Source organism: Bufo bufo, chromosome 5 (assembly GCF_905171765.1).
Source record: "Bufo bufo chromosome 5, aBufBuf1.1, whole genome shotgun sequence".
Lineage (NCBI taxonomy): Eukaryota > Metazoa > Chordata > Amphibia > Anura > Bufonidae > Bufo > Bufo bufo.
The window spans coordinates 313,998,348-314,014,900 of NC_053393.1; the positions used below are offsets into that span (position 1 = coordinate 313,998,348).

At 44.6% G+C, this 16,553-nt stretch overlaps 1 protein-coding gene across 1 annotated transcript in view; it reads left to right on the forward strand.

The window, feature by feature from the left end:
• The first annotated feature begins 1,596 nt into the window (after nt 1–1,596).
• LOC121001209 overlaps nt 1,597–16,553 on the forward strand; it is a 119,013-nt gene continuing 104,056 nt past the window's right edge. The window contains exons 1-2 of the mRNA XM_040432174.1: nt 1,597–1,731; nt 5,518–5,589. Of these exons, the coding sequence (XP_040288108.1) occupies nt 5,533–5,589 (57 nt within the window). The 5' untranslated portion in view covers nt 1,597–1,731; nt 5,518–5,532. The remainder of the gene's footprint in view (nt 1,732–5,517; nt 5,590–16,553) is intronic.

Below are 16,553 nucleotides of genomic sequence, written 5' to 3' on the forward strand. Positions count from 1 at the left end.
GTGACTCTGCGCAGCGCTGCCACCTCCGGAACGCGATCCTGCGTTAGGCGGTCCGGAGGTGGTTAAGAGCGGAATAGAGTCTATTATTTCCTCTCTGTGAGTAGCTCAGGGGCAGCAACCTTCAGCATTCCAGCTGCTGTGAAACTACAACTCCCAGCATGCAAACATGCTTAGCTGTTTTTCTAAGTCCCACAGAAGTGAATGAAGCATTCTGGGAGTTGTCGTTTCTGACCAGCTGGAGTGTCGGAGTCTGCTGTTCTCTGCTCTAGCTCATTTATCCACAAGTACGTAAACCCTTGTTTTAATCCCAAACATGGAAGCTTCCCATGCTTTCCTTAAAAGGCAATCAACTTTCCTCTCCATAGGATCATGCAATTGGGATGCATCCTCGAATGGCAAAGAAGTCTTTTTCACTACCTTTGCCACTTGTACATCAATTTTAGGAACCTTGTCAAAAAATATATAGTTTCAGAAGGATCAAAGAGGTCTATTCCTAAACTCTCTAGACACTACCAATCTTTTCTCAGGGTTTAGCCATTCGTCCATGATCATATCCCTTATATTCTCATTGATTGGGAATACTTTAGATCTTTTTGTATGTAGACGCCCCCAACCCCACTCCCCTCTTTCTTCCTGCTGCTGTTGCTATGTCTATAGCAAAGCAGCATTGAACAGAGAGAGAGAAGGAAGGCGGCATGTGCACACGGCATGTGCCGTCTCCTCACCCAGCACCCCCGCCAATCTGATATTGATTACCTATCCTGAGGATAGCTCACCAAATTTAAAAGCCTGGAGAACCCCTTTACTGCTAGCAGCATCAGGTACTCATGCCCCTGACAGGCATCCACAGGCTTCCTGAAATCAATTGTATCACTGTTCTGAATACCGTGATGGATGTGGCATTATTTTATGCTGCACTGTGGAATTTGGCTCTGCTGGGGCAGTATTTAGTGCTGCAGTAAGGTACTGCTGGCACCTTCCTACTTCTGTTATCCCTGCCTACTTGTGTTGCTCGCCTTCTGTCAATCTGAATCCACTTACAACATAGATCCACTTTTAGTTTTTTTTACCAGGGCCACTTCAAGTTTCCAGTCCACCCCTGTGGATGCCAAATGTGCATAACTGTTCCACCGGATTTTTTTTATGTTTATTTTTTCTACGCCAAACAAATAGGGGGAGAAGATATACATTTCATGCAGATGTTGACTTTAGTTGGATTGGATGGAGTTGAATAGAGTGCTAAATCAGAGCCTCTTCACTGGTGTCTTCAGTTTCTATCCAAGCTCTATCAAAGTAGTCAGGAAAAATTGAAATGGGTACGTAAGATTAAGTCGCCATCTAGTGGTCTGTAATAGGTACTAACCTGGATAACTGATTTACATTATAGAGTAATAACAGATGGAGACACCAGCCAGTAGCTGCCATTCATGTTAGAAAAAGTACACCACTCCCATTTCCAAGTTTTTCTCCAAACCGTGTCCTCAAATAAGCAGGTTTGTGCGAACTGATCACGTGCAAGTACGTCGGGGCCGGAATGGTCACGTGGTCGGAATGACGTTAGAAGCGTATAACTAACCCTAGACTTTAGCCTGTCACATGACCTGGTCACGTCACAAGGTCTTTGCGGCGCATGGAAATTAGACGCAATCCTGTTGTACAGCTAGGAACCAGTTCTCTGTTTCATGGGAATCGAGACTCTGGCCTATACTCTGTCCCCTTCGACCTGTTAACGTGAGTACGTGGGAGGATGGGCGCAGTAGTACTGAAGGGTTGAGTCCTCGCCATGCGTTCTCAGCTCCATCTGGGATGGCGTCGTATGCTGTACACGCTTAGGTTCTGTTGCCTTTGTAAAGCGCAAGTGCACCTACTGTTCGGTGTATTCACCTATCGCTGGTGCTTTGCATGCAGCCATCTTTGATCGGTGATTGCAGTAGTTTCTGAGTCTGGGGGTCATGTTTTACATAGTAAATCGTGTGGCCCTGTTGTTCTACCTCCTCTTTAGAAGAGAAATACTGCAAGTTTTAACCTAATATGATGGCTTATATGTCACTTGTCATGTTTTCTCCACACAAGCATCTGTATCTATACTGTCCCCCAGCTGACCTAATGGAGGGCTCACCTGTCCATGGCCTGCAGATGGAGGTGACTGCTCCGGGGTACATATTTTGCGCAGATGGCTGCGTCTGGTGCATGCACGTACACAGGGGGCTCTGCTGCCTGTTTCTGTGAATGTGCTGGACGCATCCGTTTTGCTCAGAATAGATAGTAGCCAGGGGAAGTGGTCGCCATCATCTTATGGGCGTGGAGGGTAACCGTTTGGGGGATGGTATACAGTCATGTATGTTTGTAAGAAGCATATCTTAGAAAATGGCCAACCCCTTTAAAGGGAACTTGTCACCTGGATTTAGGGTATAGAGCTGAGTATATAGGCTGCTAGATGGCCGCTAGCACATCCGCAATACCCAGTCCCCATAGCTCTGTGTGCTTTTATTGTTAAAAAGATTTTAAAAATATATAAATGAACCTGAGAGGAGTACTGTCTCCTCCATGCTTGAGAGATGAGTCCAGCGTTCTCTGACTCTGAGCCCAGCCATGCCCCCACTGTCAATGAGCCCAGCACCGCCCCGCATCCTCTGAATCTTCTCCTTGCTCCCTGAAGTCACAAAGCTAGTGCGCCCTAATCTTGCGATGTGCGAGCTAACGCATGCGCAGTTCGTTCCCTGAGGCTGATGCCAGCACAGATCACGGCGCTCTAGCTTTGTGATGTCTGGGAGCAAGGAGGAGATGCGGGGTGGTGCTGGGCTCCTTCACAGTGGGCGTGGCTGGACTCATCTCTGAAGCATGGAGGAGACAGGACTCATCTCAGGTTAATTTACATATCTATAAAATCGTTTGTTTTTTTTAAACAATAAAAGCACACAGAGCTATGGGGACTGGGTATTGCGGATGTGCTAGCGGCCATCTAACAACCCATGTCCTCAGCTCTATACACAAAATCCCGGTGACGGGGTCCCTTTAAAGGGGTTGGCCGTGCTGCGGGCTGCAATGCACAAACACCCACTGTGGGGCAGCTGCAGCGGATCGCGGACCCATTCACTTTAATGGGTCCGCGATCTGGCAGTTCCGCAAAAAGATAGGACATGTTCTATCTTTTTGCGGAACGTAAGTACGAGACGAAACCCCACGGAAGCACTCCGTAGTGCTTTCGTATGCTTCCGTTCCGCACCAATCTGCCTCTCCGGATTTGCAGACCCATTCAAGTGAATGGGTCCAATGCACACGGAACAGTGCCCGTGTATTGCGGATCCGCAAATACGGTCCGCAGTACGGCCACGGAGCGCACACGTTCGTGTGCAATAAGCCTAACTTCCCCACAGACCCTCTACACAACTGCTCGGTCCTCTTCTCCCAAAACCTGCTTCTCCACCATTACAGAAGAAAAACTCTCCACTCTACTCTCCAAATCTCATCTGACCACCTGTGCACTTGACCCAATCCCATCCCACCTCATCCCTAACCTCACCACAGTGTTTATCCCAACCCTAACTCATCTCTTCAACCTATCACTAAACTCTGGTGTCTTCCCTTCTGCTTTTAAACATGCTACCATTACACCCATCCTCAAAAAGCCTTCACTTGACCCATCTTCCTTGTCCAGTTATCGCCCCATATCACTTCTTCCTTATGCCTCAAAGCTACTTGAACAACATGTCCATTCAGAACTGTCCTCCCACCTCTCCTCCTGCTCCCTCTTTTACCGCCTACAATCTGGCTTCCGACCCCACCACTCGACCGAGACTGCCCTTACCAAAGTCACCAATGACCTACTGACAGCCAAAACCAAGAAACAATACTCTGTCCTCCTTCTCCTTGACCTGTCCTCTGCCTTTGACACTGTTGACCACTCCCTCCTGTTGCAAACTCTCTCATCTCTTGGCATCACCTACCTGGACCTCTTCTGGATCACATCATACCTCACAGACCGGACGTTTAGCGTCTCCCACTCTCGCACCACCTCCTCGTCTCATTCCCTCTCTGTTGGTGTCCCGCAAGCCTCTGTCCTAGGACCCCTGCTCTTCTCTATCTACACTTTTGGCCTGGGACAGCTCATAGTCACATGGCTTTCAGTATCACTCCTACGCTGACGACACACAAATCTACCTCTCTGGTCCAGACATCACCACCTTACTATCACGAATCCCACAATGTCTATCTTCTATATCATCCTTCTTCGCCTCTCGCTTTCTAAAACTTAACATGGATAAGACAGAATTTATAATCTTTCCCCCATCTTGTTCAACCCCCTCAACAGACCTATCTATCATGATCAATGGCTGCACACTCTCCCCAGTCAACAAAGTCCGCTGCCTTGGAGTGACCTTGGATTCTGCACTTTCCTTCCGACCGCAAATCCAAGCCCTTTCCACCACCTGCCGCCTTCAACTCAAAAACATCTCCCGCATCCGTGCTTTCCTTAACTTTGAATCTGCGAAAATTCTTGTACATGCCCTCATTATCTCCCGCCTAGACTACTGCAACATTCTCCTCTGTGGCCTTCCATCTAGCACTCTCGCACCCCTCCAATCTATCCTCAACTCTGCTGCCCGACTAATCCACCTCTCACCCTATTACTCCTCTGTCAATCCCTTCACTGGCTCCCCATTGCCCAGCGAATTCACTTCAAAGTACTTACAAATACATACAAGGCCGTCCATAACCTATCCCCTCCCTACATCTCTGAGCTACTTTCCCGATACATCCCCACACGCACTCTCCGATCCTCACAAGACCTCCTCTCCTCTTATCGCCTCTTCCCACAATCGACTCCAAGATTTCTCCCGTGCATCCCCCATACTCTGGAACTCGCTACCCCAACATATCAGACTCTCACCTACATTGGAATCCTTCAAAAGAAACCTGAAAACCCACCTCTTCAGACAAGCCTACAACCCGTGACCCTGCTGCCTCTATACCGCTATGACCAACTTCACCCGCACCTACTGTGTCCTTCTCCCATACCATGTAGATTGTAAGCCCTCACGGGCAGGGCCCTCTCTCCTTCTGTACCAGTTTATAACTTGTCTTGTTTATGATTAGTGCAGTTGTCTGTATTATGTATGTGCACCGCTTATCATATGTACAGCGCTATGGAATGAATGACGCTTTAATAATTAATAATAATAACTTCAAGGGAGTAAATCTTTAGAAGAGAAGATATTAAAGGGGTATTCCAGGACTTTACCACTGGATAGGTCACCTATGCGGTCTGCTGCCCACTTGTACATTTCTAGAATGGAAACAGGCCATCCTTTTCATATGTAGTGTGCTCCAGTAGATTAAAAAAATATCATTCTTGGGGTGAGCTGTTTAGTATATTTGGTAAAAAAAAAATAATGGATGCCTTGCACATCCGACCTGGTCTCCATTCAATCTCCTCTTCCCTGTGGTCATGTAGTAAAGAGGAGCATGACAGTCCGCAACCCAGCTGAATTTATATTTATTTCTGTTGTTTTGCAGGTCCATATTGGCACAATGAGTGTTCACAGGAAAGTCTCATCTGTGAAAAAGAAAAAGTCATACTTTTGTAAGGTATGTGGTAATGGTTGTATATTTTACCTGTTGACTCCAGTGTAGAAAACTGCTGCTTACAAAACGGTTTTATTTGTTGCGGTTTTCCATAGAGGCAGTTTGAGACGTTTTTTTTTTCGGTTTGTTTTTTCCCTCTTTTACAGCCATGTTTTTTTTTCTCATCTTTTTGATTTTAGCTTCTTAGCAGTTTATTTTTACAGGATAAGGCTACATGCACACGACCGTGCCGTTTATTGTGATCTGCAAGCCGCGGATCCGCAAAATACCGACGCCGACGGTGTGCCTTCCGCAATTTGCGGAACGGGTGGCCCATTGTAGAAATGCCTATTCTTGTCCGCAAAACGGACAAGAATAGGACATCCTATATATTTTTTTGCGGGGCCACGGAACGGTGCAACGGATGCGGACAGCACACTAAGTGCTGTCCGCATCTTTTGCGGCCCCGATGAAGTGAATGGGTCCGCACCCAAGCCGCAAAAACTGCAGCTCGGATGCGGACCCTAACTACGGTCGTGTGCGTTAGAGCTAATAAAGATATTTGTTTTTAATATTGAGTGGAGGTGTGGCTTAGTGGTGTTGAGCATTTGAGTACAAGCACACTTGGAATACATGGTACTTGGTGTACCGATTAGTGGTGGAGTTATTGGATTCTGCAGAAAACAAGATCTGAGCTATTTTCCAGATATGCAGCAGACTTTCTTATTGTACCATGTTCTGTTTTAGATATTCAATGGGTTTAGCTTTTTCTGTCCATTAATCTGTTCTTAATTGCAAAACTAAGGTTATTATCATCTTCATCAAATAATATTCTCATGCATTAATTCTGCCACCTATCTTGTTACAGAGGACCTGTCCCCTCTCCTGACACGTCTGTTTTAGTAACTTCTTGCATTATCCAGGTAATGACCATTCTGGAACCTCTCTTCTTAGGACTAAGTGTCCCTGCACTGGCAGCACCGACTGCATAGTGTCAGAATGTGCAGGGACACCCCCACAACTGGTATAGCAGCCAGCTGGACCCTAATTGCTAACTGATAGCATGCATTCATAATCTACTGGCAGCAATAATAAAGGGATAGGACATCATAGAAGAATATATGCTCCAGAATTTTTATTGCATGGTCAATGCAAGTGATGGCTACCATGGACTATTCAGGAGAGGTTACAGATCCTTTATAAAGCGGCTGTCCAGCTTTGGGAGCCTTTCTTTCTGACCCCCACCTCTCTGGACCTGCACAGAGATGCATACTTACCTGCTGTCCTTTGTTCCCCTGCTCCTATTGACGTGCTATGCTCCCACTTGTAAACCTCTGGTTGAGTGTGGGTCACATGTGCTGCTGCAGCCATTGACTCCACGAAGTGAAATCTAGTGATCTGCTGTTTGAGGCACTTGTCACTGCTGTGACCAGCCATTGGAAGTGAAGTGGAAGTTTACAAGTGGAGCCTGGAGTACATCAATGGTAACAGAGGACCCAGAACCGAGTGGCGGAGAGCAGGTAAGTATACTTCCCTCCTTGTGTCTGGAGAGGTGCGTGGTTAGGCATAAAGGCTCCCAAAGATTGACAACCCCTTTAAAGGGAATCTGTCACCACCTAAATGTAAACTAAACCAGTGTTCCTCAACTCCAGTGCTCACCTGGCGGTCATGATTTGAGAATATCCCCCAGAATAAATACCTGTGGAAAGTCCTGATGCGTTGAAACCGATTCCATCACCTGCTGAATACTAAGGAAATCCTGAAAACATGACTAGCAGGTGGGCACTGGGGACCAGTGTTGAGGAACGCTGCCCTAAGCCACCTACAGTACCTCACAGCTGAAGTCACCTGGTTTTTAATGATGTCTTCAGCTAATTCGGTCTGATGGGCAAAATCTCAGGAAACCAACTTTTTTTCTGCCGCTGGATTTATATGAATGAGGAGCTAGAAGTCAAGGGGGCAGCAGCCTTGACTAGTGCCTTTGCCATATGATCTTGTGTTCGGTGCCTGCACATTGAACAATACTGTAGTGTACTTGGCTTCAACGGAACTCTTTGCAGGCGCCAGGTCTCCGGGGGAATGCAAGCTGGTGGAAAGGGGGCGGTGCAAGCTTGACTTTAACTTCTCTTTTGCATAGAGCCAGCCGCAGAATGAGTTGTTTTCTTGCAATCTTGCCCATGGGACAGATTAGCCAAAGACCTCATTAGAAACTGTAAGATACTAGGGGTGGGTTAGGCTATTTTCACACTAGCGGCAGGACGGATCCGACAGGCTGTTCACCCTGCCGCTGTTTTGCTGTGCTGCCGCTCCGTCCCCATTGACTATAATGGGGATGGGACGGAGCTCCGGCGCAGTACGGCAGTGCACGGCAAAAGGCCACCGGACTAAAAGTACTGCATGTCCGACTTTTTAGTCCGGCGGCCTCTCACCGTGAACCGCCGTGCTGCGCCGGAGCTCCGCCCCCGTCCCCATTATAGTCAATGGGGACAGAGTGGCGGCACAGCGAAATAGCGGCAGGACGGATCCGACAGGGTGAACAGCCTGCTGGATCCGTCCTGCTGCTAGTGTGAAAGTACCCTTGGGGTCCATTCACACGTCCGCAACGTGTTTTGTGGATCCGTAAACACGGAAAGCGGCAATGTGTGTTGCGCATCTTGCGGACCGCACATTGCCGGCACTAATAGAATATGCCTGTTCTTGTCCGCAATTGCAGACAAGAATAGGACATGTTCTATTTTTTTGCGGAACGGAAGTGCGGATCCGCAATTCTGTGTCCGGGCAGCACATCGTGCTGCCCCATAGGAATGAATAGGTCCGCAATTCCGTTCCGCAAAATGCGGAACGAAATTACGGACGTCTGGATGGATCCTTAGGGAGAGTTTTGGTGTATTTGAAGGGAATTTGTCAGCTGAAAACAACCTATTGTTTAAATCGCGTTTTTGTTTAACATATTTTTAAAGAATTTTAGATATTTTTATTTTTCATGTCAATATCTATATTTAAGCAAATAAACAAAACATATATTGATAATAGACGCCACTTCTTGGTCTGTACAGATCAAGTTACTGCCGTTACCTACTTTTCTGTCATTCTAATCCTGCCTGTAATTACATCACCTCTGTGTACAGATAAGACAGGATCCTCCATTCACTATAGGTGATTGTCAGTTTCTGTTCTTTCTTTTTTTTTTTTTTTTTTTTTTAAACCTGTTTTATTGTTTTCAATAAAGAAATAGAATATTACATGCAGGAATATACATTGTATATCTTGTTTTCAAACATTAATGTAACCTGAGTGGACCTTGTATTCCCTCAAGATAGGGATACAGGGCAACAGAAAATAGTAACATTACAATTTAGTAATATCAAGGAAAAAGAAAGGGGGGAATTTAAATAAAGGAAGATGAAACGGTAAATAAAAGGGGGAGAGTGACAAGGAGTGGTAAGGTCTTCTTTACATCATACATTAATTGAGACTTTGTTAAATCGTGAATAAAGCCAGTAATGCCATGTAGCTCTGAATTTGGCTAGTTTGTTGGATATTGAAGCATTAATCATTTTGTAAAACCGTTATTGTTAACAGCGTTGACTATTTCCATTAATGGGGGAGGGTTTGGGTTTTTCCAGTATTGAGCAATTTTCATTCTGGTTGCTATAATCATATGAATGATAACTGTTTGAAAGGGTATGGGGAAGGAATCTAAATTAATAGAGAGTAGGCTTTGAGCCATTGATAGTGAGATTGGGGTATTGCATATCTGTGTTAAGATCATGTTAATTAAGTTCCAGACGGGTCTAATTTCCCTACATTCCCACCATATGTGCTTCATATCAGCTTCTGCCAATGAACATCTCCAGCAGACCTGGGAAGATGAGGGGTACATTTTAGATAATCTATGAGGGGTATAATACCATCTGTAGAGAATTTTCCAAATGGTCGACACATTTAGAGGATGCACACATGATGGAGAATGCAGATTCCCATTGTTCTAAGGAGATATTCATGTTTAATGCTGATTCCCATTTACTTAGCAATGGGGTTAATGGTGACTCCGATCCCTCCGTCATTAAGTTATAGCTGAGAGATAGGCCTTTAAGATTAGTCAATGGGTTTTGTAACAACTTCATCAGTTGTGGGGTGCTAGTAGACGTAGGTAAACTTATCCCAGATAAAAAAAAAATGTCTAATTTGTAAGTATTTAAAGAGGACCTTTCACCTTGAAAAACATTGTGAACTGATTATGCTGCCATGGAGAGCGGCGCCCGGGGATCTCACTGCACTTACTATTATCCCCTGGGCGCCGCTCCGTTCTCCCGTTATCCCCTCCGGTATCTTCACTCACTAAGTTATAGTAGGCGGTGTCTGCCCTTGTCCTGTGGGCGTCTGCTTCTCCTAGGCTGTAGCGCTGGCCAATCGCAGCGCACAGCTCACAGCCTGGGAGGTTTTTTTCTCCCAGGCTGTGAGCTGTGCGCTGCGATTGGCCAGTGCTGCAGCCTAGGAGAAGGAGACGCCCACAGGACAAGGGCAGACTCTGCCTACTATAACTTAGTGAGTAAAGATACCGGAGGGGATAACGGGAGAACGGAGCGGCGCCCGGGGGTAATAGTAAGTGCAGTGAGATCCCCAGGCGCCGCTCTACATTGCAGCATACTCAGTTCACAATGTTTTTCAAGGTGAAAGGTCCTCTTTAAAGAAATCTCTGTGAGGAACTTTAAATTTCAGGGTTAATTCCGTAAATGAATTTAGGGTATCATTGGTGAAAAGGTCTCCCAATTTTTCAATTCCCAAGTCAACCCAATTATGGATATTTAGATCTGAAATGCATTTCCCCATTACCTCCAGAGGGATTTCAGAAGGGGAGATATTGATGAGCTTTAATTTGGTCGTCAACAGATTCCAGAGTTCAAGTGCGGCTTGAATTGTAGGTGGGGTTTTTGGAATGGGGATATTTTTCTGTAGAGAACTAGAGTAGAAAAGCACCTGAGGGTCCTTTACCTCCATTTATATAGTTCTCAATTGCGATCCAATGTTTGTTCGATTTGGTTTAACCATAAAAATCTCAGTTCAAAAATGCAAGCCCTATAATATTTAATAACTGATGGACACCCTAACCCCCCTTTTGGAATAGGTAATTAAAGTATATCTGCTTGGACTCTCGGTTTTTTATCCTGCCATATTTATTTACGGTAAGTAGTATTCTTTGGATTTCTTTCAAGTGTTTTATGGGTATAGAAATTGGAAGATTACGAAATAAGTAGAGGATTTGTGGTATAATGAAAATTTTTAAGGCTGATATCCTTCCCATCCATGAAATTTCGTGATTTTTCATTTTGTATATGTCATTTAAAATTAGGTTTTTTTTTAGATTTTTTTAGGTTTACTGGTAGGAGGTTGGTAGATGATGTGGTTAATTTAATTCCTAGGTATGTGATATAATCAGAGTTCCATTTAAAGGGGAAGTTGGCTTTAATTGAATTAAGCTCTGAGTCTTTCAGGCCAAGGATAAGGACCTGGCATTTGGCTACATTCAAGCTGTAGTAGGAAACGGAGCTAAAATACTTTATTATTTGCATAACAATGGGCAAGGATGTTGTTGGGTTGGTTAAAGCTAAAATAATCGGCAAATACTCCAATTTTGTGGTTTGTTTCTCCTATTTTTATACCTGTACTCTGTGGCTGGACTCTTAAATATTCCGCTAAAGGTTCAATTATCAATGCGAAGATAATGGGTGAAAGGGGGCACCCCTGTCTTGTTCCATTATTAATTTGGAATTGGTTGGATAACATTCCGTTTATAAGGACTTTTGCTGAAGGTTTAGAGTAAAGTGCACATATAGCCTTAGCAAATTGTCCCTGTATTCCAAATTTAGACAGAACTGCCTCCAAGTATCCCCAATGCACTCCCTCGAATGCCTTCTCCACATCCAGAGATAGGAGCAGAGAAGGCATTAGTCTTGCTTCTGCTAGGTAAATAAGATCGATCACTCGTCTGGTGCCATCTAATGTTTGTCTCGATTTGACAAATCCTACCTGGTCATGGTGAACAAGGTTTGGAATAAAGGGTTATAATCTGTTGGCTAATAATTTAGAGTAAATTTTTAGGTCTGAGTTCAAGAGGGAAATTGGTCGGAAATCTTGGGGATATTCAGGAGATTTTCCTGGTTTAGGAAGTGCTACTATAGTGGCCTGCAACATTTCAGGTGGTATGTTTCCTGTGGCCATTATGTGGGAGAATGTAGATGAGAGGTAGGAAGATAAAGTATTTCCAAAGGTTTTATAGTATTCATTGGTTAGTCCATCCAGGCTTGGGGATTTGTTATTTTTAGTTGATTTAATAATGTGCAGTATTTCTGAGGGTTCGATTGGTTTATTGATTTGCATAAGTTGTTCTGGGGACAATTTAGGCATAGAGATATTAGATAGGAATTTGTTAATTAAGTCTGGAGTTGGTTGAAGCACCTGGTTATTGTCTTTGAGATTATATAAGTTGAAGTAATAGCAAATGTGTTAGAAATTTCTTGAGGGTTAAATATTTTTTTTATTTATGGGCATTATAAATATATGTTAGTTTTTTTCTTGTTTTGATTTTATTGGCAAATATCGCACTTGCTCTGTTTCCTTGTGAGTAAAATGTGGCTTTTGTTTTCCTCAGATTGTGCTCGAAATTATTTTGGTAAAGTTGATCTAGTTCATAAAGCAGGTCTTAAGTTGGTCTTTAATGGATTGGGAGGGGTTAATTTTCTTTGGCTTCTAAAGATGTAATTGATGTGCATAGTTCTGTACGTATGCGTTTTGTTTTTTTAGGAAGCATGATATACGGATGAGGTGGCCTCTAATATAAGCCTTGTGTGCGCAGCAAGTTGTGGTGGGTTGTACGTCTGGGGTGCAGTTGTACTTGAAGTATTCCTTAAAGGGAATATGTCACCTATTTTGACCATATAAAACCTTTAAAATAAGTACCTTCTTACCTACATGTGTCTTCTTTCTTTTATTCAACTTTTCATTCTTATTAAAAAAAAGCGATTTTTCGGATATGTAAATGAGGTTCCAAGGTGCCCAGAGTGGCGTTATTACTCTTCTCTAGTGCCCAGTAACGCCCCTCTGCAGTGCCCAGCCGGCCTTTTTTCCAAGCCCAGCACGCCTCCTCATAAATAAATGTCCTCCCACATACTTGCCGAACAGCGCCACCCCCTCCCCACCACGTCATTTAATTTATTCATTGCACCATCGTGCTTCCTCCTCTTGGCCTACGGTGCCACCCCCTCCTGATTTTACGTCAATTAATTTATTCACTTGATCGGGCGTTCCTTCCTCCTCTCTTGGCCTACGGCGCCGCCCCCTCCCATTACATGTATTCATAGCACCGGCCCTCCCTTCCTCCTCTCTTCTCCTCCGAAATCCCACGCAGGCGCAGTATCGGTGAGTATTGGTTATGTCACTGGGCTCGGCGCATGCCCAGTGACAATATTGAGGCTGTTGCCCTCTGGAACAGGAGAATCGTGCAAACACTCACCGATACCGCGCCTGCGATGGATTTCGGAGGACAAGAGAGGGGGAAGGGAGGGCCGGTGCTATGAATACATTTAATGACTTAATGGGAGGGGGTGGTGCCGTAGGCCAAGAGAGGAGGAAGCACGATGGTGCAATGAATAAATTAAATGACGTGGTGGGGAGGGGGCGGCGCCGTTCGGCAAGTATGTGGGAGGACATTTATTTCTTAGGAGGCGTGCTGGGCTTGGAAGAAAGGCCGGCTGGGCACTGCAGAGGGGCGTTACTGGGCACTAGAGCAGAGTAATAACGCCACTCTGGGCACCTTGGAACCTCATTTACATATCAGAAAAATCGCTTTTTTTATAAGAATGAAAAGTTGAATAAAAGAAAGAAGACACGTGTAGGTAAGAAGGTACTTTATTGCACATTTGCTATTTTAACGGTTCTATATGGTCAAAATAGGTGACCGATTCCCTTTTAAGTGCTTCATTGATTTGGGATTGTGTGGAAGGCAACGATAAGTGGGACTTGTTGGTCCTCCAGGGGATGTATGAGGGTTGGTTGAATCGCTCTGAGATTTGACATGAAATTGGAGCATGATCGTACCATGTAATGGATCCAATGTTGGAGGATGCAATATTTTGTAAGGTCCATTTGTCAACAATTAATAGGTCGATTCTAGAGTACTGTTTGTGGGGGTGTGAATAGAAGGTATAATCACGTTCTGATGCGTGTAATACTCTCCAGGTGTCATGCAAATCTTCTGATAATAAATATTGTGCAGTGTAGGGAGGGTTGAGACTTCGTATGGTTAGATTTGTCAATAGTTCTTAAGTCTGTGAATGTCTGACTCGTTCAAGTGGGTTTCCTGAACGCAAATCACGTTGCTCTTAAGAAAGTTAACTTTTTTCCAAAGTAGCGATTTTTTTTTTTTTTAAACTGGCTATTTAGTCCATTTGCATTAATTGAGGAAATTTTTATGACAATCACTGGCAGTGAAAATATTGAAAATTTGATAGTACAGTGTGTGTGTGTGTGTATGTATGTGTGTGTGTGTGTGTGTGTATATATATATATATATATATATATATATATATATATATATTTATTTTACACTGCTCAAAAAAATAAAGGGAACACAAAAATAACACATCCTAGATCTGAATTAATTAAATATTCGTCTGAAATACTTTGTTCTTTACATAGTTGAATGTGCTGACAACAAAATCACACAAAAAAAAAAAATGGAAATCACATTTTTCAACCCATGGAGGTCTGGATTTGGAGTTACACTCAAAACTAAAGTGGAAAAACACACTACAGGCTGATCCAACTTTGATGTAATGTCCTTAAAACAAGTCAAAATGAGGCTCAGTAGTGTGTGTGGCCTCCACGTGCCTGTATGACCTCCCTACAACGCCTGTGCATGCTCCTGATGAGGTGGCGGACGGTCCTGAGGGATCTCCTCCCAGACCTGGACTAAAGCATCTGCCAACTCCTGGACAGTCTGTGGTGCAACGTGACGTTGGTGGATAGAGCAAGACATGATGTCCTAGATGTGCTCAATTGGATGCAGGTCTGGGGAACGGGCGGGCCAGTCCATAGCATCAATGCCTTCGTCTTGCAGGAACTGCTGACACACTCCAGCCACATGAGGTCTAGCATTGTCTTGCATTAGGAGGAACCCAGGGCCAACCGCACCAGCATATGGTCTCACAAAGGGTCTCAGGACTCTCACGTCTGTCACATGTGCTCAGTGTGAACCTGCTTTCATCTGTGAACAGCACAGGGCGCCAGTGGCGAATTTGCCAATCTTGGTGTTCTCTGCCAAATGCCAAACGTCCTGTACGGTGTTGGGCTGTAAGCACAACCCCCACCTGTGGACGTCGGGCCCTCATATCACCCTCATGGAGTCTGTTTCTGACCGTTTGAGCAGACACATGCACATTTGTGGCCTGCTGGAGGTCATTTTGCAGGGCTCTGGCAGTGCTCCTCCTGTTCCTCCTTGCACAAAGGCGGAGGTAGCGGTCCTGCTGCTGGGTTGTTGCCCTCCTACGGCCTCCTCCACGCCTTCTGATGTACTGGCCTGTCTCCTGGTAGCGCCTCCATGCTCTGGACACTACGCTGACAGACGCAGCAAACCACCTTGCCACAGCTCACATTGATGTGCCATCCTGGATAAGCTGCACTACCTGAGCCACTTGTGTGGGTTGTAGACTCAGTCTCATGCTACCACTAGAGTGAAAGCACCGCCAGCATTCGAAAGTGACCAAAAGATCAGCCAGGAAGCATAGGAACTGAGAAGTGGTCTGTGGTCACCACCTGCAGAACCACTCCTTTATTCGGGGTGTCTTGCTAATTGCCTATAATTTCCACCTGTTGTCTATCCCATTTGCACAACAGCATGTGAAATTGATTGTCACTCAGTGTTGCTTCCTAAGTGGACAGTTTGATTTCACAGAAGTGTGATTGACTTGGAGTTACATTGTGTTGTTTAAGTGTTCCCTTTATTTTTTTGAGCAGTGTATATACATACAGTATGTTACAGAGCAAGTGCGGCACTGCCACTGAAGGTGAAGCAGTTGCTCTGCAACTGTAAATATCAAGCTCACTTGTCACTTAGGAGTTATTGGGTGATGGTAAAAGGGAAGGAGAAAGGGGAAGAGAAAGGTTAAATAGAACAATACAACTTAACCTAAACAGGTGTGTAACTTAGAGTCCGGTTCTAAGAGAACCACCTGGATACCTGAAATTTATCCAGATAACAGTGGAGGAGATGGTCGGAAAAACAGGTGCATTATCTCTAAGGAGACTTGCAGTAAAGAGTGTAGACAGATAATTAAGTCTCGTGACCCTTCTATAACGTAAAGGATATGTCTTTTAAGGAAGATGGTAGTTTCCTTTCTCATCCGATATGGCTTCAGGTCCGCTCTCTAGACAGGGTAGGAGGCTTTTTCTTCAAGGGTGAGTTGCTGTCTTCATCCACCGTAGCCAGGGACCATTTCTGGAGCAGCTTCATGGTGTCACTTGGAGAAGAGATTGCATGGGTTATTCCATTTTTGAAGATCAGGAGTTTCACCGGATATCCCCATTTATAAGGGATATCGTGATCCCTGAGGATTTTTGTAGCAACAGAGAATTCTCTGCGTCTGTTCAGCGTAGCTGCAGAGAGGTCGGAGAATATTATATTTTTAAATCTTTCAGGTATGTCTTGTGCGGAATTTGCTGTCTTGAGGAGTAATTCTTTGAAGTGGTAAAAGTGCAGCCTGGCAATAACATCTCTGAGAGCGGCACTGGGAGTGTTTTTGGATTTAGGGATTCTGTGCGCTCTGTCAATTAATAGGTCTCTTTGTTCTGCCTTTGGGACCAGTGTGACAAAATAATCTGTAAGGAAGTCCTTAATAGTGTCAGTTTCAACGGTTTCCGTAATTCCTCTAAATCTTAGGTTGTTGCGCCTAGAGCGATCCTCCAGGTCTGCTAGTTTGAGTTTTTTAAGG